The sequence below is a fragment of the Oryzias latipes genome, chromosome 20, assembly GCF_002234675.1.
Source record: "Oryzias latipes chromosome 20, ASM223467v1".
Classification (NCBI taxonomy): domain Eukaryota; kingdom Metazoa; phylum Chordata; class Actinopteri; order Beloniformes; family Adrianichthyidae; genus Oryzias; species Oryzias latipes.
Genome location: NC_019878.2, coordinates 19,124,390 through 19,152,152, shown reverse-complemented (window position 1 = coordinate 19,152,152; position 27,763 = coordinate 19,124,390). Strand labels below are relative to the sequence as shown.

General features: G+C 38.8%; 1 protein-coding gene across 15 annotated transcripts in view; it reads left to right on the top strand.

The window, feature by feature from the left end:
* The window catches only part of kiaa1217 (KIAA1217 ortholog), a 115,315-nt gene that overhangs the window by 64,783 nt on the left and 22,769 nt on the right, over window positions 1–27,763 (top strand). For 10 of the 15 annotated variants that reach the window (XM_023949985.1, XM_020712665.2, XM_023949984.1 and 7 more), the window contains exons 3-6: window positions 19,154–19,234; window positions 20,240–20,435; window positions 23,705–23,903; window positions 24,731–24,824. In XM_023949985.1, coding sequence (XP_023805753.1) covers window positions 19,154–19,234; window positions 20,240–20,435; window positions 23,705–23,903; window positions 24,731–24,824 — 570 coding nt within the window. Of the gene's footprint in view, window positions 1–2,746; window positions 2,929–12,402; window positions 12,538–19,153; window positions 19,235–20,239; window positions 20,436–21,861; window positions 21,993–23,704; window positions 23,904–24,730; window positions 24,825–27,763 lie in introns of those variants that run through there. The other 5 variants (XM_023949982.1, XM_023949993.1, XM_023949988.1 and 2 more) reach the window with 4 other exon arrangements.

The window sequence follows — 27,763 nt, the reverse complement described above, 5'->3', positions numbered from 1 at the left end:
AAGGGACGAAGATTTTTTGGTGATTTTTGAAACGCTATGGCTGGGTTCAGACTGGACACATTTGGTTTGCTTAAAGTGAACCAGAGGTCGTTGACCATTAAAATCCGGAACAAATTTTCAGTCTGAGTACACCCAAGCGAACCCTGGTCTGGGACCAGGAACCGCTCTCAGACACATCTTCTTAGGTGGTCTCGGTTTGTTTCCAGTCGGACTGAGCTTCGGTTCGCTCTGAGATTCCTTAGTCTGAATACAATCCGTTCCCGGAGCGGAGCAACTGAACCAAAAGGGCTGTAGCCGATGTAAATTGAGGAATGAAGCAACCGATGAGCCGCAGACAAATCTAAATCAACAATTGTTGCTTTATCAAACAATAAAAAGGGTCCAAATCTTTATTTGTTAGTGCGTTTATTTTAACACAGCTAAAAACACTTCTTACATGCTTTGTGTCTTGTCATGTGGCATGAGCCTAACAGGCGATGCTGTGACGTAATCCTAAATGCTACCTTGCAGTTCCTCACGAATTCTCTTAAAATAATGCCATAACACCACAACGATGAGACTTCAACTCAATGGAATGTGAACGGATGAATTCAGACTCATCAAAGACAATTTTTAACGTGATACACATTGATTCTCACTGTTTTCCCGACAATCTATACGTCATAAACACCTATCAGTACGTTTTTAGCCGTCTTCTTGCCAGTAACCGCCCTGCAGCATTTCTCTGCCAGACCAAAAAAGCAAGTAAAAAGTGTTGAGCCTGACGTTGATACAGACGTTCAAAACTTGTGAGCAAAATATAAAGTTTGAATGGACTAAAAGCGCAGGTCTTCCATAATTTCAGCCTCTAGACTAAAGAGATCTTTAGTCACATGGTTTTGTTTACAAGCTTTAGTCCGTAACAGGAAAGTCCCCTTGACGGCAGTCTAAATACAAACCAAACGCAAGGTTCAGGACTTGATCCGGACCAAATTAAGCGGACTGAGCCCAGACCAAACGGTTTTCTCAGTCTGAATACACCCTATATGATGCATTGCTGGAACAGGATGTCGTAAATTACTTAATTTTTAAAGAATGTAATGACTCAAATGAGCTGTTCAATGTCCTTCTATTCCACTGGATTTTATAGAAAAGAGTTTTGTCTTATCCCAATTTTGTTGCAAAAACTCTAATACATTAAAAGTCTTGTTAACTTTTTCTACTAGTTCAACTAACTGTTGACACAATACGTTGTGGAGGTAATGACATTTCTTATAATTAAAGTGAATGCAGAAGTGGAGGTTAAACTGACAGGTGTTTCTGCAGATTGAGTTTAAAAGCAGTAATGAGAGTAGTGGGGATTTTTGACCCAGCAGCTGCTGGATTAACAGGAATGGGACTGGATAAAGAAAAAGAAAAAGTGACGAGAATTGAAGAAAGCATCTGAATTTTAAACACCATTAGACAAAATTACGTTTAATCCTGCATGCCATCCATATGCATCAGTGGATGCTAAGTTTGCTTATTTTCTTTCCTATTATTTATAGAGTAAGTTGTTTTTGCAGAAGAAATGTAGAGGTTAAAACAGCAACAAAAACTAGAAAATAATGTCTTTAAAATAAAGAAATTAAGTAAAAATGGTGATTCAAATACTTTCAAAGTATAGATTTATAGGTGTGGAGTTGGAAAAATATAGTGGTAAATAAAGCCCTGTTAAACTTTATATATTATTTCATATATTATACAATGTTTTCCCTTTATCCAAAGTCAGGAATTATGTTTGAATTGTGCTAAATATTTTAACAAAACTAACAAAACCCCACAAATAATTCATTGCTCTGGGGAAAAAAACCCCATAAAGGATGTTTTTACTTGCAGCAATTAATGTATTGCTTCAGTCCATTCTAAGAATTATGGATATTTCTATTATCCCTAGTGTACTCCAGTGGATCCACACAATTATTCACTCCTTCTTTTAACTGTAGGTAAAATGTGAGTTTTTTCTCCCATAAATATCCTTCTATGTTTCCCTCCCACTGCAAAACAGCGAGCATTAAAGAAATAGAATACATCAAAACCACAAAAGGTTTGAATTGGCTATACACTCCTTTTTTTAATAACCCTAATTTGACTTGCTTGTACTCTCAGACAACAAGCCAGCCTGCGGCGTGTGCAGATTCTACGAACACTTCCTGTAGCTGGGCAGGTTTGGAAGTCTTGAACTTTTCAAGTCACTGAAACCGATGGAGAGGGAAGCTGGAGTCACCGTAGTGGAACATGTAGCTCACCTGTGCATTGTGCTTTTGTTTGTGCTGGGTCACAGGGCACAAAAGAGATGGACAAACTGGCTTTGTAGCCTAAACAGTTGAGGTAATAGTGAGATGGGCAACAAGCCACAAGGGAGCTCGGGGCAATTGTTCAAGTCATTGTGCAAGACTGATTTTGTGTGCTTGTTTTTAGAAGACATGCAAAGTCAACCTTTCCTTCAGGCTGATCTGAATCCTCCAGATTTTTACACATGTACTGTTTAGTATCACATAAATTCAAAGTTTGGGGACTTTTCGAAAACATTAAAAAATGTCAGATCAGGAAAATACACTCTGTGACTGTTTAATCCATCACACGCGGAAAAGGAGAGGAAAGATCTTGTTGTGAAGTTATTGCTAGTCAGACAGGTAGGATCAGCTCAGAGGTGGGGTGGAGTCAGTTGCCATAGCGACTTGTGATGTCACTACCAGAGGGTCTCAGTTTACGTGTAGGTGCCTGTTAGAGAAGAGTGTGCAGGAGCGCTTCAGAGCAGCCTTTGTATCTGGAGGTCCTCGGGAGGCATGGCTCTCTCTAAGTGAGGAATACAAAGAAACTTTTTATTTTTATTTTTATTTTTTTGCGCACAGACTGGGAATACATGTGTCACACCGGCGGCGCACCGTCCGGTCAGAGCCAACAAAGGTGGGGTTCATTTGCTGATGCGTTATTAAGTTTCCGAAAGCTGGCACCGTTTTTAACTAACCCTTTGAAAAAAAAAGCGTTCGAGTTTCTCTGGTCAATTGTTCGTGAAAGTTTCCGTGCCGCGGCGCGCGCAGGTGCTGCAAACCTCCAACAAGGGAAAAGCCCACGCAAAGAAAATTTGAGGGGAAACCTTTAGTGCTTTTGCTTTGCAGGCTGTCTGTGCCAGTCGTTTTTCAAGATGAGCGCAGGGGTTTCTTTATTTTCTGCCTGTGCCAGCTAACAAGTAAATCTATTATGACTCCATCAGGGCATGGGTGATAAAACATGCTGCATCCTGCCCGATTGGGATAAAGTTATGACCCTGGATTGTTTTGCAGCTGCCTGGATTTACTGATCCTATAAATGAGAACTTGAAATGCTTTTGTGCTAATATTAAAATCAAAAAGCTGTTGGTATTTATAATTTTTTTTCAAAGTTTTAAACTTTCACGTTTCTTGTATTTTGCTAGAATTTTCTAATAGAATTTCCAAATATTGCAACATTCTACGTAAATTATTATTATTATTATTATTTTGTTAAAGCAAACGATAAATCTGAATAGGATTTATGGGTGCATTTGCAATGAAATGCAATCAAATCCAGGGGTGGAGCAACAGGGGGCCCAGGGGGTTAGCTGCCCCCTATTGCAAAAAGGTTTGTCCTACCAATTTCTGAGTATTTGTATCGTTATGGACAAAGATAAAAAAAAATAAAAATAAAAAAAAGCATCAATACAAGCTTTTTTTTGCAAAAATAACAAAAGCAATATTTTTCAACAAAATCATGAGCCCCTCAAATTATTTGTTACGCCTCCATATTTTTTATCCCGGCTGTTCTGGGCTTTCATCAATTTCTACACAGTATTTTTTATTTTATTCTTTTGCTTCTGAGAATCTAGGCTTAGTAAAGAGTTGAATCGAAAGCTTTAAACTGATGTTAGTGACAGTGTTTGTGTTATTGAGGTTAAAGGGGTTGGTTAAAGGAACAAGAGACTGTGATGTCATCCAAAAGAGCAACAAGAGCATACATTTAAGAGCTGATTAATAAAAAGGAAAAAATCAAAGATCATCTTTATCGTGTCACGATTTGTATGCAAAAACAGAAGCAGGTGGAACTAAAGACAAATTGTTTAATCCTTGTCATTTTGCGCCTTAGGGACTTGTAATTAACTCTGACAAAAGTCAACTTTGTTTACGGAAACATTGCAGATATTGTGAGGGATAAAAAGACCTGTGTGTGTTCCCACGCAGATGTTAAGACGGCAGAAATACAGGAAAAGCAGCTACAGTGACTGTGCATGCTTTCAGAGGTGAGAAGGGAATGTCTCCTGGGGTTTGGGTTACAAAGGCGGGGATCCATCAAGGTCAGCCGGAGGTTGCGATGATAATATCTCAACATGCTAAAAAGTGGCTGACTCCACTGTGAGCAAGCAGACATTAACCAACTTGCACTGTGTGCAATACCACCTCTCTTTTTTTCTTTTTCTGCAATCCTTCCACCCACAGCAAAAGCAAGTGCTTTAATTTCCTCCACTCATCTCGCCTCCAAAGACCTGGATCCCACACAAGGGAGAGGAGATAACAACCCACTGGCCTGACCGCCACCCATCCTCTCACTCCTCTCTGTCTGCCTGAGGGCTATGAGGAGGACAAACTGAACTGCTTGACCGATCACAAACACACTGAATTCCTTCCTTCCGCCTGTGTGTCAGCCTGTGTGTGTGCGATGAGCTGTGACTGCGTTTCTTTATGGAGCGGAGCAGCCATGTTAGGGCAGCTGTCTGCAGCTGAGGGCAGCAGACAGATGAAGTGACAGACACGTCTGTCACCACTAAGTTGCTATAGTTCCCTGGCTGATGCTGACAATTGAACCAATGTTACACAAGAGGCTTGATTTGTTTTTTTTTGTTTTGTTTTTTTAAAATTAATTTTCATGTGATGTGATGCAGCTCTTATGCAGGACATGTGAAGCTGTATGCATCTGGACTTTGCTGCTTCAGATTCTGAGCGTATAACAACCTTCTGGTCTACATTTTTATTTAGGTTATTTTCTTAATGAATCGGATAAATATACATTTGTCAGTTATTTGTCAGGAATAGCAGCATTTCCAATAAACTTTACATACAGTTTTTGTGCACCTTTAAAGTCTAACTCCGATAATCTTTTAATTGTATTCTAAACGTGTTCTAAGTGGTCTTATTGTTATGATTATACAGTTTTTAGCCAAAAACGGAAACGGCTGTTTTCTAGGAAATAATTTCTGCAGAGCAGCAGTAGTTCCTCCAAGTTGTGGGCAGGACTGTTGATGTGGAGGAACCCTGTCTCAACTAGAAAAAAATGACAAAGTTGGAGCTATCCAGCTGTACAGTTTTTAGCCAGATGTCAGCTCAGACGAGGAAAACGAAGATGTACGTGGATCCATTTATCTGCAAGGGGATGCATCAGAATTGGCAGAGTAGGGAGTTTGTGACTTGCTGTTGTAGCTTCTAGGTCACAGCTACAAGCTTTTTCCAAGGGCATTTTTTCTTTCTGATTCACAACGATTTGAATTAAGAAATACTCAGAAATCCCATTTTAAGCTGAATTTTCTTCATACATCTCCTCCATCATGAGACAAATGCCACAAGAACATGTTAAAAACACCAAAAACACTATTTATATTGGAGAGGGTTTTCAATGCAGGAAGTATGAAGACAAATCTTAACCGTCTAAGTTAAAATGAAGTGTATTTTCAAAACAGAACCAGATAACTTAGTACACTTAGTTATTTTATTTAACACAAAATCAGGAGTAACAAGGAGGCAAGCTGTTCCTGGTCTCACTGGGCACCGATTGTGTCTGAATTCTCTCTCTTCTCACTTTTGAATGCACTATATAGGGCATAAACTATTTTTAGGACTTCCCAAATCTACAATTCCAAAATCCAGTGCCCTGGAAATTTCCCAGAAGTCTCTGCAAAAAACTACTGTGCATCGATGCCAACTAGATTGACAAATATAGTGAAGGATATATATATTTCAAATGTGGATTTAATTGTGTTTTCATAATTGGATCATAGTTTAAATAGTAAAATAGTTATAAATAGTTAAATGTTCACATTTATTTGGCTTTTACTTCGGGCAATGGTTGACATCATATTTGTCGTTTAAAAAAAGAAGTAGTGAGCATCGTGTCCGAATTGCAGTCAAATCCCGGGTACTAGACTATATAGTCTTGTAGGAGTTAGGGTGTAGGGAGGGAATTTGGACTGTCCTGGTCCTCTACAGCAGTGTTTTTCAACCAGTGTGCCGCGGCACATTAGTGTGCCGTGGGAGATGGTCAAGTGTGCCGAGGGAAATTGCCGTCATTAACTGATTTAACAACATTTCCCATCTCCAGGATATCAGCTCTGTGTTCATCCAAACAGGCCCTGATAAAACACTGAGGAGTTAGGAATATAAAAGATCGTAAAATACTTTTTCTTTGCGTTTACTTTATTTTATTAAAGACATTTTGATAAGAATGACGTTACCACGATTCAGCTGCAGCTCCGGCTGTATTTTGGAAAAGTCCCGTCGCTTTAACTGTCTCCACCAATCATTGTTGGGGAGCTTAATCACATGTCATCAGTCTGACCAATCAGAAGTGTTTAAAGTCTTCACTTCCTTGTCCCGATTTAGCTCGTAAAGTCGCTCAGTTCTAACAAAAATACCAGCTAAAGCTCGTCTTTAGCGCTGTAGCTTTCCACAGAATCCGGTATGAGACCGTAGAACAAGTGAACAAGAAAATGAAGCTCCGAAAAGCGATCTCCGCCGGCCGTTTTATGCACTACATCTCCCATGATGCATTGGGTTGTGAGAGTGACAGAGCACAAGGAGATCTGTTGTTAAACGTCTTGAAACCAACGAACACATTACAAACTGTTTTTAAATCTTCTAACTTAACTTTTATTGCATCTTTTAGAAAAAAACAGCTGCAGTTTCCAGCTTTTTCTGCAACAATTATCTCAAAAATGCATGTGAGACTGTGGAGGGGCTGTAGATCAATACAGACTGAGTTTCTCCTTTTTTTAAATTTTTGGATGCTGGTGTGCCGCGGGATTTTTTTAAGGTTAAAGTGTGCCGTGGCTCAGAAAAGTTTGAAAAACACTGCTCTACAGTAGTAATTCTTCTGTGTCTTCACATACTTTTTCATCTTAACATGAAAGTCACAAACTAAAATTTCACAGCGAGTGCTGAACATTACTTTTTGAAAGACTTGTGACTTTAAATGATGTTCGCACCTCACCGATGTTGCATGAGACAAAGTCTTTCTTTCTTAAGAAAAAGGCGAAAAACTTTAAGATGTTTTTTTTCTTTCTTTGTAAATGTTTGGAGCAGTTTCCGCAGTTTTTTTTGAATGAAAATGTAAAATTGCACAGGTACAGGAAGCCATGTTTTGCAGTTTAGAACCATGTAGACATTTTCATATATATATAAAAAGCAAATCCTTTAAATCACATTTACCAAGGACAATAACCATGTCAGGTGTACTTACTGTTAATTTTTGATTAACTTTGTTGTATTGAAAAAAAAAACATATTCACTTTTAGTCATTTGGCCTTTAAAGGTTAAAGTATTTTTATTCCTGGTTGTCAGATTTGGTTGGAGACCATCACAAAAATCATATTTTTTTAATCCATAATGTCAATTATATGGAAAATAGGCATCTAATACCACCATGGCTAACACATTTACTTCCTCATATTGCTTATTTTTGAGAAAAATATCAAGAAAATAGATTATAATTTTGCCTCCTGAGTTTTTCTTGTTAAAGTAAAACAGTGAAACAGTCTCCCACATTCTTTTCTCTGTGGGTTCCTGGCTATGCCACACTCCCGCTCCACAGAATCAAGGTCAGCTAGATAACACTGACTCCAAGTGTGCAGCAGCTCACTGTTTGAAACTTGAACAAGTTCACAGAAACAAAGAATAAAACTGGGATTAGTCATGGCAGAATGTTAGGCTAGGTTTCAACTCACCTTAATTGCAATTTAGATATTTATTTTTAATACTCAGAAACCAATAATGTGTTTTTGCACCTAATGGTTGCTTTTTGTTTCTAAAAATTTGTCAGTCTGGAGCAAAGCATCTGTATTAAATCATTCAACCCCCCCAAGAAGAAGAACAAGAAGGCTAAAGAGAGGAATATGGAGGTCTGTTGGGGAACAGATCTCGTGTGTCAGGTAGTTTGGGTTTTAAGGGTACATCACCCCAAATGAGAAGACAAGTGGTCCATAAAGCGGCGCCAAGGCTGCGTCTAATCCATAGTGTCACTGGGGGGTGGGGGTGTTTAATCGCTCCGACAGAAGGTCCCGATGGAACCTGCCAGTGATCACTGCTGATAATGAGTCGAGCCAGACAGAATTTTACACGCTGTCTCGAATGCAACGCCGCTGCGTTAATCAGACCAGCTAATCAGGTCTGAGCTCCTGTCAGAGGCAGATTCTTCAGCAAAACAGAGATGTGTGGCTGCCGTTGTCTTAAGCCGGGGAGCTGCTGACCTGACCCGTCAGACAGGTAGTGGTCATGAGGGTGTAAAAAGTTCAGGTTGTTTTAACAGACACTGGAGTTACCATTTTAACCTAATGCCCCCTGCATACCTTTGTGCACAATTAAGGCTCTTTGTAAATATTGCAGCCGGAGGAGCCTCACCTACAGATTCTTTGACTTATATAGATAAGTTGTCACAAAACAAGTCAACTAAATTATACAAAAGCATGGAGGAGAATAGCTTTTAGCTGCTCTTGGTAATCCACAGGCATGCAGCCCAGTGGAAAGCAGTGCTGGAAAAGTACAGGTCAGATTACTCTGAACTCAAAAAAATGCAAAAATACTCACATAAAACCTCAAACTTCCATGAATTTTAATGTCTGATCCCACTTTTGAGTTCTGTAACTGTTTTTTTTAGGTCTATTTTTCCTGAGAAAATTTCACCCGTTTTTTAGTTTAAAGACCCACTCAGAGGGAAATTGTGTTTTTAGGGATCTTAACGTGTTCCTGTGGCGTTTTTCTGATGATGTGGGACATATATTAGGAAAAATTGAGCCTTAAATTGCATTTCTGGGTATTTCTTTATTAAAATCGTTGTGAATCTGGAGCAGACAAAAGGAGGCCATTTGAAGAAAAAAAGCGTATTTGTGACCAAGAGAAGTGGACTGAGCGGCCCTCTTAGATTTTTTCTGTAGCTCAAGTTATTTAAGTTATAAACTAACAAATCAAGCCCTCAAAAAGAGTGTGGTTTCTTGTCAAAGCATTTGATTGACTGATTCTTACGAGCCCATTTTCAGTGGAAGAGGCATGGCCTACCAACAATCTCACTTCTGAATGGTTGCTATAGAAATATTAATTCGGGCTGACTCGGACCAATTGCTGCTCAATAACGCCGCCTCTTTCCAACATGGTGAAGTCCGTATCGCGGAAAATTGGCGAGTGAATTGAATTTATTTAATTGGAAATGGGTGACGTCACACTCACTCAGTCCAGCTCTCTTGTACAGTCGATGTTTGTGACGTATAGGAAGACAGAAGCTCATTAAAGATCTGACTTCTTTTGTTCCCTTTCTTTTTTTTTGGCCTCCTGTCTTTGTCCTTTTTTGGTTCATCTTTTATTGTTAGATAAATGTGGAATTGTGTTTTGTTTATGTATAGGATCCTGCAGCATAAGTACCGGTAGTTTATTGGTTTTGATTTGTTTCAGGTTGTTGTTTTTGTCTGTGCAATAAAACTTAAAATAAAAGAAAATTAAAAAGAAAGAAAATACGCTGAGCCGGTCACAATCTCCCCGCTCTGCTCTGGAATGGGGAGAGGAAGAGGGGCGGGGTTGCCAGCAGTCCCTCCCACAAACGTATGTCCTCGAAAACAACACAGATTTTTTATTTTGACTAAAAAGTAGCATATTCATAATCAAAAGACGACTGGGAACAATTTTACAAGAGATCAAAAGATGATTGGAGTAGGACATCTATTATGATGCGTTTATGGGTTTCGATCTAATAACTTGAACATTTTAGCTCACTAGGTAAGAGTTTATATCTGCGTATTTACTATGCAAGTCTTTGCATGCCGACCAACATCTGGACTCCTCCTTGAGCCAGAGGGATGATCCTCACTTCAAAAGAAAGGGCAAAGATGGAAGTGCAGAAGAATGATTTCACCGCTGACAGAAGCAGCTCTGAGCATCTGGATCAGGCCTCATTTTGATCTCCTGTGCTTTGTTTCCAGTCGCCCTTTCTTCTGTAGTGATAAGGGAGCGGAGCACATGTAGAAGTTATGAACTTAACATGACTTAAATTTAGACCAGTTGCTGTTTTAGATGTTAGAACAAGATGGCAAGTTTACTTTAAATAAGAAAACATGGACCATGAGGAAACATTACCGTGCTTAGCTTTAGATTCTACAAGGAATAACTTCATAAATGGGTTGGTGCCACAGTTATTTTGGGGGTTTATACAAATATGGAAAAAATCTTACCTCAGTACGGCTAAAGTTCAGAACAGGAAATGTGCTACCCGATGGAGATTTGGCTGCATAAGCCTCAGTAGCTGCTGTCTTTATTAAAGAATTTGAGTTTTTGTATATTTTTGATCAAATCATTTAGACCTTGGGAGTTTTTGTGTGGTCATTCGTGGCAAAAACTGCTGCATGAAAGAGGGCATTTGGAACAGAGCAGGGCAAGTGGACATGGTGTAACCACCAGTTACTGATAGATAGAAAGGCAGAAGATTGGATCCTTGTTTGGGGAAATGAGACATTGAATGTAGGACTGAAAGGCTTGATAAAAACACAGGATTATTCAACACTGTTGAATTACCAAGGACTCTTTTTTTCTGCAGGATCATAAATAAAAAAAAATATTATTTGTTTTATTTTTGCTATTTGGTCTCCCTAATGTTACTTTTGTTGTATATTCTTTCAATTTATATTATTAATCCCCCCATGATGATGACTTGAAAATTTTTAATTTTATTTATTTATTTATTTATTTATTGCTTGCATTTGATTGATTTATTTTGTGCGATGATATTTAAGGGAATGGTGAATACGGAGAGCTGGTGTGTTTGCAGGTATGCGCCTGAGTTAGTCTGTGCATAAGGAGAGCTACGTTGTACTGTTGATTTGGCTTGTTTCGTTGTTTTTTATTGTTTCTCATCTACTTTATAAACGTCTGAGAAAAAAAACACACTTGGAAACTTGGAGCGTTTCATACCTGCAGCACATGTATCAGAAAAAAAAAGACAGCAGTCTTTGACTTTGTGTCAGATCCACAACACACATTTACATTTGCAGAAAAGGGGGAGAGCACAAACCAGACCTGACAGTTTTTTTTTTTAAATCATAAAAATTCAGAAACTGTTTTTTTCTGAAAACCAAAAATACAAAATATATCTCACTGCTAATTTCAAAACTCAAACATATTGAGATTCTGAGAACGTCAGCAAAAAGTTTGCATGTATTTGTTTGGGTGAGACAGATAGGGAGCATATAAGGACTTTTTGTGTGCACCTTTTTACAGGTATGTGCAAATCATTTTACGGATGGCTTGTGTTAAACTGTCAGACTGTGTGACTTCATCTGGTCTTTCATGACAGCTCTGCTTCAGTCCATAAACAAAGCAGAAATATGACTTTTATTGCTCCTATATAAATATACTGTGACATATTTCTGAATTGGCACTTTTTTTTATTGTGGTTTGTATTGTAGTTGTACAGAATTACTGGTAGTAATAGGCCAATCCCCCTGTTAATTATTGATTTGATCTTTTAGATTTCCATTTAAAACTTGTCAGTTGCCTCTAAAAAAACCTTTCCCCACAAATGTGATATAAACTGAATAAATGTGGAATTTAATTAGTACGTAATTCATAAATTCTTACCTGAAAAACGATTTTTTTGCTCAAAGAAAACACGACTTTAGAAAGAAAATTGATTTTATTGGTCGATACTGATTCTAAGTAAAGATTGATTTGGTTTGAATTATTTTTTTTTTACTCAGCCCTAGGCACCACCTTCAAGTAGAACTGCTATACTGACAACAGTCATTTGAACAGGGCTAGGCTGCTGTAATGATCAGAATGTTTGGGGTTACAGCCTCAGGAACCGTAAGACAGAAGATGAGCCCAGACGAGCTCATTAATGATCAAGCAGCCGTTTTAGGCAGTTTTTTGTTGTTGTTTGTTTTTTTTCTTGCAAGAAACTTTTTGAATCTCAAAGCATTTTTTTTCATTTTTGAAGCTGGACATAAGAGCGTTTGATCACCACCTTATGCTGCCACCTCACACAAATGTAAAAAACAATGAGCAACGGCTTTCCCTCTAATGTCCACATGGTGGGGATTTTTTTTTTTTTTTTGCTTACATTGTGCTTGATGGTTAGCGATGGGGGGGGCGGAGTGTGTGCATCCGCTGTGGGCTAGAACGAAAAGAGAGCAGGACAGGGCAGCTGTGCAAAGCAAGTGGCTGAAAAAGCACCAGAGGAAGAGACTCTTGTTTCCCTTGGATCGGGGAGTTTCCAGTCTCACATGGAAGTCACTGAAGACTAATTCTTTCAAGAATGGTAAACAGTTCAGTTGTTTTTGTATGCATGTTTGACACTTTTACTTTGAAAGTTAGATTCTTGGGAGTCGACTTTGGCTGCCTTCCTATTTCAGGTGATGTTTTCTTTAAGAGACCATTCTGGGCTCAGACATCCAGTTTGGGAGTCATGAGAAAACTGCAGCTGATTGGCTTGCTGTGTTTTTGTTTTTTTCTGTTTTCAGATCGTCATTACTTTCTGCATCATCCGTCATTATCTTGTATAGATGGTGTGACTTTGGAGCTTACCTTCCTCGTTATTGTCAGCTTTGAATGGGATTTCAACGAAGTCGTTTAAATTAAAATGCCAATTAACAAACAAACCGCTTTGTGAAAGGTCATCTGGGGATTGTGCGGCGGGATTAGAGGAGGAATGCATCAGAGCAGGGAGCGAGAGAGGGATTCTGCAGCCATGAATGGGAACGGATGACTCTGGGATTTAGTTATAATGGTATTTTGACTATAGAAGACAAAAGCACACAGACAGTATACAGACTGGTTTATTGACAGGAGCTTTGTGATTGTACAGAACTGCAGTGCCTCATAGTTTTATACAACTTTTTTTTAATCCTGTCTCACTTGTTTTTCATCAACTTGTTGTGGTAGTGAAGGTTTTGTTCAAAAACAGGATTCAAGGATGCTCTTTATTTGTGGTTACTAAAAAAAGTACACTTATTTTTTAAACCTAATTCTAATTAGAGCAACTTCTTTTCAGAATATTAAGAAAGTAATGCATGGAAAGGGGAAAATGTAAAAGTCAATGAGCTTTGCTTGAGGAATTCGCATGGTAGATCACATCAAATAAATAGCTGTTGCTTTATTAACAAATCACTTTAAAGACCGTCTCTGAAGGACTGTACAATATAAAAACACAAAACAGGAAAAATGCTGCAAAAGTATACAAATACAATGCAATAAATGCTCAGAGCTATTAACATCCTATGCAGACATTCAGGTAGAAATGTCTACACTTGAATTGAAATTGTGTTAAAGACTAATTGAGAACAAGTGAGTTGTGAGATGGAATTCATTTCAAGTACAGATGAGACCTGTTTTATGGCACAAAAATGTCAAGAAGACCCAGAAATCATTATTGTTGCAGTTCCTCAAATGGCCACCAGAGACTGTTTTCAGAAGTGAGCACATTTTTTTAAGTGACTTTATGTGCATGCCATTTATTTGATATATGTTTTTTAATTTATTGCGAGCATTGTTAAAAACTTAAAGAGTAATGTATGCTTTTAATTTGAAGTCAGTAGCGTCCTTTGAGAAAAAAGGTAATGTTTTGTTTTGATGTTCACCTTTTGGGTTTTGATAAATGAGTGGACGGCAGAGCCATACAGTAGTTTTGCCGTTGTCTGTAAGGATGGCATCATAGGCATCTCTACCAAACCATTCAAACTAGTAAGACGGTCTCTTGTCGTTCATTAGGGTTATTTAAATGTATGCACTAGGGCTGCACGATATGAGGAAAACTCGCGATATGCGATATTGGTGATTAATATTGCGATAACGATATAATTCGCGGTATATAAACAAATAGCAAAACAACCAAAAACATCATTTCTATTTCACTGCAACAGTTTAAAAGTTATATTCCAACTGACCCTTGTCGACGTAGGAGGCAAACATCAAACATAAAAGGGCTCATCTGATTGATCAACAATGTAAACGGGTCTTTCCGATTGGTTAAATGCATAAAGGGATTTATTTCATTTGTTCAATATTTCAAGCTGCCATGAGATTGTTTTAGCACATTTAAGGTAAACATTTATTGCGATTTTCGCCGTCTTTTGCGGTATGCATATTGCACAGCTTAATGTCGCGATAACGATAAATTTGCGGTATATTGTGCAGGCCTAGTATGCACTCAAAATAAAGGCATGTGTGGTGTTGGAAAATGTCTTACTATTGCATTTTTGACCTAATTATATACGTCCTGAAGGGGCCGGATAGCCGACCCAAGTGACTGCAGCGGTGAAAAAGGATGCAGGAGATTTAAGAAAAACCTTGGATCAAGCCAGATTTCACTCTTAAATTAAAAGGGCTTTATACCACATAGGCCTGCACAATATACCGCAAATTTATCGTTATATTGCAATATCCAGCTCTGCAATATGCATATCGCAAAAGACGGCGAATATCGCAATAAATCGCAAACCCAAAATGTGTTAAAACAATCTTCTAGCAGCTTGAAGCATTTAACACATCAAATTAATCCCTTTATGCTTTGACCAATCAGATGGACGCCTTCCCATTGTTGACCAATCAGATGGAGGCCTATTATGTTAACCCTGGTCCTGAAGAGCCTCAACCCTGCCTGTTTTCCAGCTCTCCTTAACCAGCTTGCTGTTGATTGGCTGACTCAAGTGATTTCACATCCTGATTGACTGAACACACCTGATTTTGGTTATCATTATCGAGCAGTCTAGGGAGAATTGGAAAACAGACAGGGTTGAGGCTCTTGAGGACCAGGGTTAGCCACCCTGACGTTTGTCCCCCATGTCGATGAGGGTCATTTGGAGTATAATTTTTAAACTGTTGCAATGAAATGGGAATGATGTTTTTGTTTATTTTTCTATTTGTTTATTTACCGCAAATTTATCGTTATCGCAATATTGATCACTAATATCACATATCGCAAGTTTTCCTCATATCGTGCAGCCCTAATACCACATGTGTTTGTTTTTTTTCGCCCAATGTTTTATATCTAGGAAGTAATGATAAAATAACAAAAAATCGGATTAATATGTGACAAAAGAAAGGGTTGGTTACGGCATGTCACTGTATTTGTATTGCGGCTGTTGTTTCAAATACATTCCAAACTGTGGCCTCTAAGTGAGACTTCAGTGTGTTTGTTATTTCATATCATAAAGGTGTCAGAAAAAAAAGGTTTCTTTCCAGAACAAAAGTAGACTGTTTCATACGCAACTTCTTACTGTATAAACGTATTACCTTTAACATGTAAGGGGGAAAAAAGGACCAATCAGTTGGCTTTTTGTGGACTGACAGCATGCACAGAGCACGATCATGTGTCAGCTTCTGATGGCCTATACTTACACCTCCATGAGTGACACAGCAGGGTCCCATCAGGACCTGCCATTATTTTTAACAATCATAATTTCCTTTAGACTCCGCTCCACGTCAGCCTATGTGTCAGAAGCCGAGATGGCAGCAGCATGATATAATATGTAATCTACCTCTCTTTCTGAAATCATGCCGCATTGTCCTTCCACTGTTAAAGAGCTTTTTTTTATTTTTTTAAATGACCACGCTGGGTGACACATTGCAAGGAAAAAGCCTTTCTGTTGTGCACCTGGCAGAGCTGGCACTGTAGAGAGCTGCGTATCACATGCAAGAGCGCTGACCCGTTAGGTCTTGGCTGCTATGCAGACTCTGAGCTGAGCTTCCTTGTAATGACAGTAGGCTGTTTTTCAATCCCCCCCGTTACATAAATGTTTGCAGGATGTCGTGAGCTTGGGTCACATTTTCTGGAACAATGGCCCTGGCTCACTCATGCATGCATACATCCGAGCTCGCAAGCACACCAACACGGATATAGAACAACTGAACTGCTCACAGCCTTTAATCTGTTTGCTTCACAGTTATGGTTTTCGATCAAATCCCGGACGGTTCAGTCCCAGACCTCGAAGGCTGGTGTCCTGTTTCCTGTCCATCCACCTCTGCCCTTGCTGCTCCGCATTGGTGGAACACACCTGATGTAGGTGACCAGTGGGGGCACAGATGTCTAAAAAACAAGCGGGACACCAGCTTTTAAAGACTGGGATTAGATGGCCCTAATTTAGCAAAACTTTTTCTACATTATTTTATTATTCTCATTTTTTTTATTTGTGAAAAAGGGGAGGAAAGATGGAAGTGAATTGTTTTGATCTGTCAAGTACACAACAATTCATGATAAAATTGTAATTGCTGTCCTCTCTGGGTCTGTCACACTTTCTTTGCTGCTTGATAAAGGCCTTTTGCTAACAGCCCGTTGGCGTTAGCTCTCCACTGACATCCCCCCATCACTGAAGTTGACATTTTCTGATTTCATAAAAATGTTGAAGCGTTTTTTTCCAGATGGATTTTTTCCCAAGGCTGTCTTTTTTTTCCCATTGCGTTCAAACTTTTTTCCTTTATGCATACTAATATCAGGGAGTCTGTTATACATTTATCATAGCTGTCAGAACCACTGTGGTGTACAGAGGGAGCTACTGCTGAAAGAGCAGAACCGCCGGCTGCAGGGATTGGTCCTAAGTGTGGGAAATCGCTAGGCTGGAAAGCACTGTAGGTGCGAGCGGGTCGAAGCAGGTTTTACTGTGATAATCCGAGGTTAGCCTGCGGGTTTGCATCTGGACCTCAAACTCTGAAAAAGTTAGTATGGTAAGAGTGTCTCTGAAAACTGGGTGTTTCATGTCTTCTTTAGCTGTTACATAAAACGTGTGCTAGAGGAAAAGAGAGAAACAACTCCTAATGGACAGACCTAACCTATTACCTGACTTCAAGCAGTAAATGTAAGACATAGAATCTCATTTGCACTTTTCATCCACTGCTTTGGTATTCTGTGTTGAATCTGAAGCTCATTAAGAGGAATTACAGGTGTTGTTAAGTGGCCAATTCATGCCTATAGAGTTGAATATAAGCATTTGTAAGCTGTCTAGGCTTGGCAGGATATGACATCATAAAACATCATAAAAAAGTCTGACAGTTTCAGGATCCAGCCCATCAAGGCTATAATAGAACCGAACATTAGGGGTTAGCTATCAATAGTATTTGGATTAACATTGTTTTTTTTTTAGCTATTGTGAAATTCTTTCGTGTTTTTATTTTTACAACGCGGTCACTAAACATTAAAGGTGCTGCGTCACTTTGAATTGATTCGATAAACGGTGCAAACCAAGCCCACCATGGGCCGCTGATGTGCTGTAATGGGAATTTCTGTCAGAAGGGGAAACTGGGCCGGTTATCAACAGGATAAGCAATCATCATTGGCGAGGACGTTTATGGTAGCGAATCAGAGCCAACATTGTTTGATGTTCCAAACATGAACACAAAACAGTAAATAGGTGGAAGAAAGTGCAGAAACAGTCAGTCTGGAGCACTTCAATAGAAATTAGGCATTTTTCAGATATAAGCTCTATTTGAATTTCCTTGAGCTCAAAGGCAAGAACGTGTATGTAGAATGAACATTATGTCCAGGAGCGAATACACCCAGCGTATTTTCATTGTCACAATTGGGATCTTTTTCAAACTGCTTTTTTTTGTCTGCTCCTGATTCACAATGATTCGAAAAAAGAAATACTCCGAAATGCAGATTCAGGCTTAATTATCTTAATATATTTCCTCCATCGTCATAAAAATGCCTCAAGAACATGTTAAAAACACCAAAAATCATTGGAGCGGTTCTTTAGATTCCTTTGGTTGACCTCACATTTTAACGATGCAGTCTTTGGCGTCTACGCTCAGATTCTAAACAGCCTATATTTAGACTGTAAAAGTTGCTATGAGTATGTAGAACATAATACAATAAAGATGTTTTTCTTTTGCTGTGTTTAATTTGATCTGTTTTATTACAAATAAGAAAATTAAGCTAGTATTTGTGTATTTTTATTATTTGCCTGGATGAAATTCTATAACCAACAGTGATGTGTGACTATATTCTTCAATGTCTGTTTGTAAATTTAATTTATTTATTTATGTGTTGGTAAACACCACTGCTGTCATAAAGAGCAGAATCTAATCCACGCTTTATTACATTTTTTTAAACTAGTGTCTTCTCTGACTGATTAATATTTAATTTGATGCAATAACTGTACTTGCAGTTACTGGTTCTGTTTGATGGCAGCTTTTTCTCCTCACACCAAAACACCAATGTTTAATTTATGTTTAAATTAAAGTTGAGCACGAGTTCAAATTTATTCTGATCACTGTTTTGAATCGGATTACATTGACAGATCGTTTTGGCATAATGGCTACCTACAGGTGGCAGATGATGCCAGTCAAATTTGACACCCCCACGGCTGGCGCAGTTGCACGAAAGGATTAAGCAGCAGTGTGGGAGGGCTGTTTGGACCCCCCGTTGCTGAAAAAGATCCTAAATAATTCAGTGTTAGGATTAAATTCCCCAACACATGTTATGTATCAGATTACATATCAATTTAGTGCAAACTTTGTTTTAAGTAGACTATGACACCATTAGAGAAGGACAATTTTAGTTTTTGTGTGCTGCTGCTTAAGTGAATTTTAATGGGATTACAAATTTTAATTGAGGGTTAACAGATTTTTATTCATCAGTATGAACAAATTAGAGAAATGTATGCATAATCACCTAGCAAATGACTGCGAAAGAGTCCGTCCAAGAACCCATTACTTTAAAATGGAACTTGCTTCCCCCTATTAATCGTAACTGCTGATTCAAAGCCAGCACGTTCTGCTCAAAGAAACACTTCCCATTTGTTTTTCTTTTGTTTTTTTAATCTTTTGCTGTTGACATTGATTGATATATGTGTTTGATGACCGTCTCTTTCTCCATCTCAGCTTCCCACTGAAACATCTTGTCCATATGGTTTTTTTTGCTCTCTCCCTTTTTCCTCCGTCAGTCTCTGCAGGTCATGCTCGCCTCCCTTCACTCTGAGCTTGACATTCAGACGTATTTGATGAAAATCCAATTGCCCCACAGAGTTAGTTGGTCTTTTTTTCCCCCCTTTTATCTGCATCATGCTGGCCTGCGTGTGTCTTGTAGTGCGTGGCTATATGTGCACCCTCACTAGCGCCTGCTGTGTGAGCTTGTTCCCAGTATGTCTCAGCATTTCACTTTACCTGCCAGCTTACCTTGACCATCAGGCCTAACCGGTTTGCCCCAAGTATAAGCTTCAAAAATAAATCAGCTTTTGTTATTGAAGTGTTTGTTTTTGTATGTATTTTTCTTCGTCTGATTAGTCATGTGTTTAAGTGGGAAAGAAAAGAAGCATGTTGTGTTGCCCGATGGGTCTGTCCGTGTCTTTGTTGGACTGGCTCTCACATTGGTGCAAAAGGAGGGCAATGTTTGCTGGCCCCCTTCTTTCAGTCGTCTCTTGTATCTTAGGGCTGATCACCTTACAGCACCAGTTCAGTGGGCCATGAAGCTATGTCCCACACTGTCTCATTGCATGCTTGATAAGGCTTTTTCATGCAGGTTGGATTACAGAGAGCTCTTCCAATCTAAAAGTTTTGATTAAAGAATTCCTAATCTGCTACTGGTTGTTCTGATCACACCTCAGTTTCTGTCTTTCAGCAGTAAATTGTGAGTCACATTGTCGTAAACTTAGAAGCTTTTGCATGATTGATGATTGAACCACAGGTGGAACTGCACTGCAAGGATTTTGTTTGCGAGCATGTACCAGTGACAAACATGAGGCTGAGGGGACTTTACATGGTGGCTGTCTTGGGTTTTGTTTGCCTTTGTTTAGCAGGAGTCGAGCTTGAAGTTATCATTACAGGTTCTTTAATCTTGCCTGTTAAAGAGAGGGCGTCTCTCAAAGCACAAGGCAGACAGAAGCAGACATTTTACTCCACAATTGGCACAACAATTCACTTACTGTTGGAAAACATGGATGAAGTTTGAAACTCAAGTGTTTTAATGTGTTAATTTTTTCTGTTTTCTTATGAGCTCATCGTTGTTGTTTTTGATGTTCTTCCCCCTGCAGAGCAGAAGCCCAAAACACGGCGCCAGCCCTCAGCCCAGTGTCGGTGACCAGGTTGACCATCTATCTTTGGCCTCCCTAGAATCTTTGGACACCATGTCTGAGGCAGAGGCGCCCACGGCGTTCACCCGCGGGAGCCGGGTTCGTGCCAGTCTGCCTGTTGTGCGCTCGACAAACCAGACGAAGGACCGCTCGCTAGGTACATCAACCTTTCTGTTTTAAAAAAACAAAACAAAAGCTCTATGACTTTAGCTTGGGAGGAGACAACAAACAAACCATTAAAAACGAAGGTCCCAGCAGGGTGGCGCAGTGCTCAGTGTTCTTGCCTAAAAGCAAGAACGGTGGCCCCGCAACAGTTTGTGTCCAGGGAGTTCCCTGCCTTCGCCCACAGGTGTCTGGGATAGGCTCTGGCAGCCATGTGACCCCGAAAATGGATTTAGAAGATAAATGGATCCACCCAATTATGAGATGGGTTTCCTTTTCAAGCTTTCAAGATGGCAATTGTCTTTTCTGAATGACAAGTGAAGGAATGTTAGTTCCCTGCCAAGACAGCACGCACTCTGATTCATCAGACCGCAGACAGTTCAGACCAGTGGCAGAGCTAGAACATTTTATATGAGGGTGGGGGGCAGAAGACTTTGGAAGGGTTGCAAATGAGAGAAGTGGGGTATTACAAATGAAATTGTTGATAAAGGCCTTTTGCTAACACTTTATTAGAGGAAAAGCGGTGTTTAAACAAAAGGTGTGGTTAAATCTTCTTAATAATAAGCAATAATCACACGATTTGGTCACACAGTTGATCTGAACTCAGTTATTTTTTTTTGCCTTGGGTTTTCACAGTTTAGATTAAATGTTATCTAAAAAAATACATATATATACATATACTGTATATTTATATATATTTGTGCTGCTTCCTTTTCCACAAAGCAAACATAAAAGGTTCTTGCTGAGCTACCCTTCAAATTAAAACAAGCTCCTTGAAACCAGTTTTTTTTTTTTTTAAGATGTGACCAAGATGACTTCATTTCTTTGCTTCTACTTCCTAAAACTCGTTTTGGTAAGAAGTTAAAAACCATACTCGTAATTACAGATGTGCATAAGTGAAGGCTAGATAACTCATTTATTTGCTCCCAAAGTGAACATAAATCAAGTTCTGCTGGAAGAACCAAAACTTTTACCAACATAACTGGAAAATCTTTGCTACTCATTCCAGCTTTTCATATTTTTTTCTTGTTCTTATTTCATCTTGGAATACAGTTTTGAGGCAATGGATATCAGAAATACCGCTTTTATAAACATGTATAGTAAAAAATAATTTAGACAGTGCGAAATTTGAATTCAGTAAGAAAAACCACATGATGTAATTTACTAAGATCTTTGTTGGTGGCAGAAAAAGTGACCCCAACAATTCCAGCTCCATCTTAAATAAAAGAAAGAAACTTAAATTAATTTGCAGACTTAAACTCACACATGCATGTTCCATTATTTCTTTCTAAAAAAAAAAACCATGAGGACAATGCATTAGGACAGAGGGTTATGCTGTTGATTGGGAGGAGAACAAAAAAGGTGGGGGCTCCGCTTTACGGCGCCGTCCCTCCCACCGTCTCTCACACATGATGCCAGCGAGGCGCACACACTCTTCCCACTGAATCCCGGCGGACATTTGGGGCTTCCCTGTCTTCTGTGCTTTTGCTGCGGTGTTTTTCTTGATGTCCCAACGCTCGGCTGAAAACAGAAAAGCCTTACAACCCCTACTGTAAGTATCAGATACTTTCTGATTAGATATTTGTGCAGTCTTATAGAACTTAAAGAACGTTTATGCAATTGTATTGCTTTGATTTAAACTTTTTTGGTAAGAATGGATTGAGAGACGTACTTCAAAATCCCCATTTTCAGCTTCTATGCCTGCACTTCATTGTAGTTCCTTGGTAACAAAACCAGCTGGCCGTTTGTTTTCAATTCTGAGTGAAACCAGGTGCTCAGGAATGTTGCACGGTTTGACTGTTAAACCTTTCTTATTGCAAATCCGAAATCTCTTCGTAATTGTTGCATCATTTGTATAAAATTCACTTCAAAAGTTAACATCTAAATGATTTTTTTTCCCATAGTGGATGTCTGCAGAAAGACGAACGCTGTTCTGCAAATTTGAGCTTTTAGTTTTAACTGTGTAGTTTAAAACAAAACAGCAGACTGACTGCATTTTTACTTCCTGAATTTGGAGCATGTAGGATCTTGTATAATATTTCACAAACATCTGGTAGCTTTTACTGGCTTGGTTCTTTTTGTATGGGATGTAAGCCACGTGAAGTCAAACCCCTTTGTTTTTTTAGGCTGAGCTATTTTTGGTGTAGAAAGTGACACGGAAACTAACAGAAACTTTTGGATTTTGTGATTTCATAAAATTCTTTCTAAACACCTTTATGATCATCAAAATGCTGACCTTTTCAGGGAATGTTTTTTTTTTCTTCATATTTTACTGCTTCTGGTTATTCAAGTGTCGAGTGGGTGTGTCCATAAATGTTGTGGGAGAGACATCTGTTTTTCTAAAACTGCACAGATGCCACACCCAGAGGTTCAGAGGTTCAAGCTCTGGTCTGTTTGATGGGCAATTATTTTTTGTTCCACCCTGAGCACACTGCTCTGCCGCTGCTCCGTGTCCCATGAAAAATTAAATCCTGAACATGCAGTTCAACATGGATATTTTGCATTAATAGGCCCATATATTTACAATTCTACAGTCACAAATGCAAGCTGCACAAAAAAAAATTGTTTTCTTTGAGTGGGGTTTCATTTTTTATCATCCTCCTCTTTCATACAGCAAAACCTGCTAAGCAAAAACTGGAACTGTTGTTTTTTCACAAACACTTCTGTACAGATGCCAACATTGAATTAGTGAAATATCTATTTCTGCAAATATTTTCCACAAAAAGAACTGGTTGTTGAAGCTATGTCCTGTCTCAACAAGCATGTAATAATCAAAATATAACCTAGTTTAAATAAAGTTCTTTAAAAACGTTGTCTTCTATTTGTCAAAGGAGTCTACCTGCTCCCAGAGAAGGAAAATATCCTATTTTGAAACTATTGAATGTCTCAAAAATATGTAAATAAAATATCCTCTTGGGGGAGAACTTCATCCATTACAAGGTCAAGCTTAATAAATTTAATATTGTGACCAACAAACAAGGGAAACATTAAAGCAGTGTTGTGTTTGACGAAAGCAAAAAAAAAGAAAAAGTAATTTAGTAAAATTAGATATTTAAAATAAATGGAATGAGCTAAATTCTTTTTTGAAAAAAGTGTCTTTGAGCCCAAAAATCTTTTATTGTTTTGAAAATGTCCTTGCTCTCAAAGTGGGAGAGAAAAAGACAAACCGTCCATCTGCACATCTCTGCCATGGAAAACATTTGGAAGGAATTATCTTCAGGGTTAATTGAGGTGCCTATTTTTTTTTTTTTTTTTGCTTTTTAGGTGTTCTGTACCTGCAGTACGGGGATGAGACCAAACAGATCCGCATGCCGAATGAGATCACCAGCATCGACACAATCAGAGCTTTGTTCGTCAGTGCCTTCCCACAGCAACTCACCATGAAGATGTTGGAGTCGCCCAGCGTTGCAGTTTACGTCAAAGACGACATGCGGAACATGTACTACGAACTAGCAGATGTCAGGTAAGGATGCTTGGGGGAATGTGGGACTTTTAATATAATACAGAAGGGGACATGAATAATAAATTAAAGCTTCACCCTTTCTTTCTTTTTTTTACTCATAATGGTTGTTTAATTCAATCAGCACTGCAGATTGCCCCTTTTCTTGAACAACAAATCACGCAATACACAAGTCGGTCCTTTTAAACTCCTCCCCTTTTGTGTCCATGGCTGCTTAGGAAGGGAAATGCACTTGGCTAGGAAACTTCTCTTCCTTTTCCTTCTGTTTTTATGTGTGAAACTTTCTTTGAGCTCATGACAAAAGAAAGGAAAATATTCCTGTTTTGTTTTTTTGCACTGCGTTTAATTGAAAGCAGTGCAAGCTCAGTGTTTTTACTTTTTTAAGGGTATGATTTATGACAAATTAGTTCAGCATTATTTCCAAGAAGACAAACAATCAATAAAAAAAACTATTTTTTATAGGACGGCTTCTGAATTTGTAAGAAACTTTGCCCTCCGGTCTACAGAGTTCCTCCTTGAGTGAGGTGAAGTTTGTACTTTATGACTAATTCTTTATCAGGGTTGTAAAAAATTGTCCCGTGGTGCCGTTAAGTTGGCACAAACAGCAGTAGCAAGTGTCTGTTTGCCACACGAGCTGCTGAGCCGCGTCTTCAGCCACACAAAGTAGATGGTTTTTTTTTAGATTTGCAGAAAATGTCACAGAACAGGGGAGAGTCAGAGCCTGTGTCGGGGTACGTGCCCTTGGCTGGGCTGTTAAAGACATCCAGGCTGAGACAAGATCGTCCTTTTTCTGACGGGGATGTCTGGGCTGCCTTTATGTCACAAAACAGGAACATCGCCGCTCACTCCTGCCTGAAGGTGTACCACAAAGACCCAGCTCAGGCGTTCAGCCACGGACCCCGACCTGCCAACGGCGATGCTCGGGTGAGTGTTTCAAATGTCCCATTTGCCTTACATCCTGTTTGCATTCTAGTGAAGGAATGTCCTCCTGCCCCTCTTAATCTTTGAGGAGGGGGGGGGGTGTTGTATTGTTCTCCTGGGGGCCTGCATTTGGGCTTTTGCTACACGCTCTGCTGCAGCTTGTTTAAGAGACAATTCAACTCCGTTCTCAGGACGATTTCCCTTGACCACCAGTCCTAATCTTTTTCTCTCCTTTCGAGTCTGCTTCGTTCATTTCCTGCAAATGCAACAAAACTGGAGAATCCATTTTCTTAAACCTTAATTTACAAAATCTGGCCGACTTTGTTCTCTAACTCACAGCTTCACTCTGTCTGCAACAGATTTACATGCGGCAGCGTTAAACTTACAGCCAACTGTAAACGTCATGAAAAGAAAGTTTTTTGGGGGAAAACCTATAGCTTTTGCATCTAAAAGAAGAGTTATTTAATCTGTGTGTATGAGAAAGAGCAGAAATACAATCTAGATTAAAAGGACAACAACAATCATACTGCATGTATGGTTTTAAAAAAATGTAAAACTTGCACAAGAAAAGGGAAATGCAAAGACAAAACAAAGCCAGGTAATGTTCAAGGTAGTTTCATGAAGCTTGAGCAAACATTGAGAAACTGCTGACGTAAAGTAGGACACGCAGAAAGGCACTGTTAAGAATAGTTCTGTTACTTTTTAACTAACAGACAGACTTATTGGTGTGGTATTCTGGCGTCAGAAGAACAGGAAGTAATGTTGACATGCGCTCTGATTCCAGGCAGCGCGTCTAACTCAAAGTTCTGTTTATCAGCGCTCCAAACAAACACGAAGAACAGTAAGGCAGCTCTTGCTAAAGCATTTAATGTTGGCAGCGTCACGCTTTCATTTTTTGTAATGTTTTTCTTAATAAAAACACTGGTTGATAATCACAGCTGAGGGGGCCTGCAAGTTCAGCAGGTCACACTCTCCATAGCAACTTAATGTGGTCAGGTTATAGCGATGGCTGCAAGCTGGCCACCAGTGTCACATGATGCAATTTGCTTTTGGATTACCTGAGAACACAAAAGTGCTGAGTCCACAGTCTGGGCTTAGAGGCTGAATGTTAATCATTAGGAGAAATGTGATCTCATGCTGTTTACCTGAATTTACTTGAAGATTTGAATGGATGATTGGTTTTTTAAAACATCTGGGATTTAGGAAAAATGTGTCTCTAATCCAAAAGTTTGTAATATCTAACCAGAGGATGTGTACACTCGGATTTAAAGAGGTATTTATGTCTTGAATGTGTCATCTTTGAAAAAAAGAAAATCAATTTGTTAATGAAAAACTTTATACAAATTAGCAAGAGGGTTGTGTAGACAGTAGTTTAACATTCAGTTGTCATCAATCTGGGCTTTTGCCTACTGTCTGTGTGCTTTGTTCTTTAAATTTTGTCTGAGTAAAAGCATCATGTGCAGTTTGAGTTATTAGTTTTGTAGGAAAAACACGTTATTTCACCCGGTTATAAGTTTGTGTTTGAGGACGGAGGGTTTGAAGCATGTTGTGTCAAAACAGCTTTCATTGATGTTCCCCTACTAGCAAAGCACATGCTATCAGTGTATTAAAAATTATAATAATAATAATAATTAACATTTATTTAATTTTTGAGCATCATCAGAACTGAAAAGAAAAAAAACATGTTCCAGCTGTGTCATTTCTGTTGTGCTTCAGCTCAGTTCTTTGCTATTTTTGAGCTTGGAAGGTTATGAGCCCCAGTCCCAAAGTAAATAGATCTATTCTTGTGGTAGTAAAATCTGAAAATAGAGTAGGAGGCGCCAACATCTTTACAGGATTTCAAAATAATCTTTGATGATTTGTTTTTTCCAAAAAATTCTTAACCTAAATAAATTTAAAACCTTATTTTGTTTCTGATTTGAAAAAAAAAGAGACACTAGAAGGTTTGAATCCAATAAATGGTTAGAAGCATCCTCGGTTTCTGACATTGACCTACTTGGGATGCTGCATTTCACAAGTACATCCATCTTATAGACCCTGAAAAGAATCAGGACATTCGAGATGTTCTGAGAAAACTTCAGTAACTTCACTTCTTCTTTCTCAATAAAAGTTTTTGTGTCAAGATGAGAGAGTCCACACTGTTTCCTGATGAGCAGCTGTTCAAACCCTTGTGAGGGGACAAACAATGTTCTGCATGAATACCGGGTTTCACTCCTGGCTTTTTTATTTAAAAGACCCACTTCAATAAAAAAATATATTTTTGGTGTTTTTAACATGTTTTTGTAGCATTTTTATGTATGTTGGAGGACATTTAAAGGATTTAAGACTAAAACTGAATTTCTGAGTATTTCTTTATTTAAATCATGATGGATCAGGAACAGATAAAAACTCAAAACAGTGCAAAAAAAGCTTTGTTGTGACACAACTGAAATAGGCGGACCACAGTCTCCCTGCACCGCTCCAGTTCTGATGCATCCACTTGCAATCAAATAGATCCGTGCACGTCTTGGTTTTCCTCATCTGAGCTGAATTCTGGATCAAAACTGTACGGCTGCAGAGCTCCGATACTGCTTGCTGCTTTTGTTTCTCTGAAGGTGTTAGGTTGGGGCTGTAAGCTAGTGGGAAATAGTCTAAACAAAGGAATGATGGGACATCATCCTGCCACTCTGCAGAAAATACATCTTAAAAAAGACACAGGCTTTTTACATTTTGGTTAAAAACTGCATAATCATAATTAAAAGAACACTGGGAACGCTTTTACAATAGATAAAAATATAGTTAGAGCTTTTTTCAATTAATTTACTGCATCGATTGGGGAAAAGAAAAAACAAAAAAATAAATTTTGCACGATGTGCATGTATGTTGAGGAGGGCTTTTATCATGATTAGTATTTTTAATAGTGTTTTTAATATTTATTTCATGTTAAGAACTGTAGGTGTTTG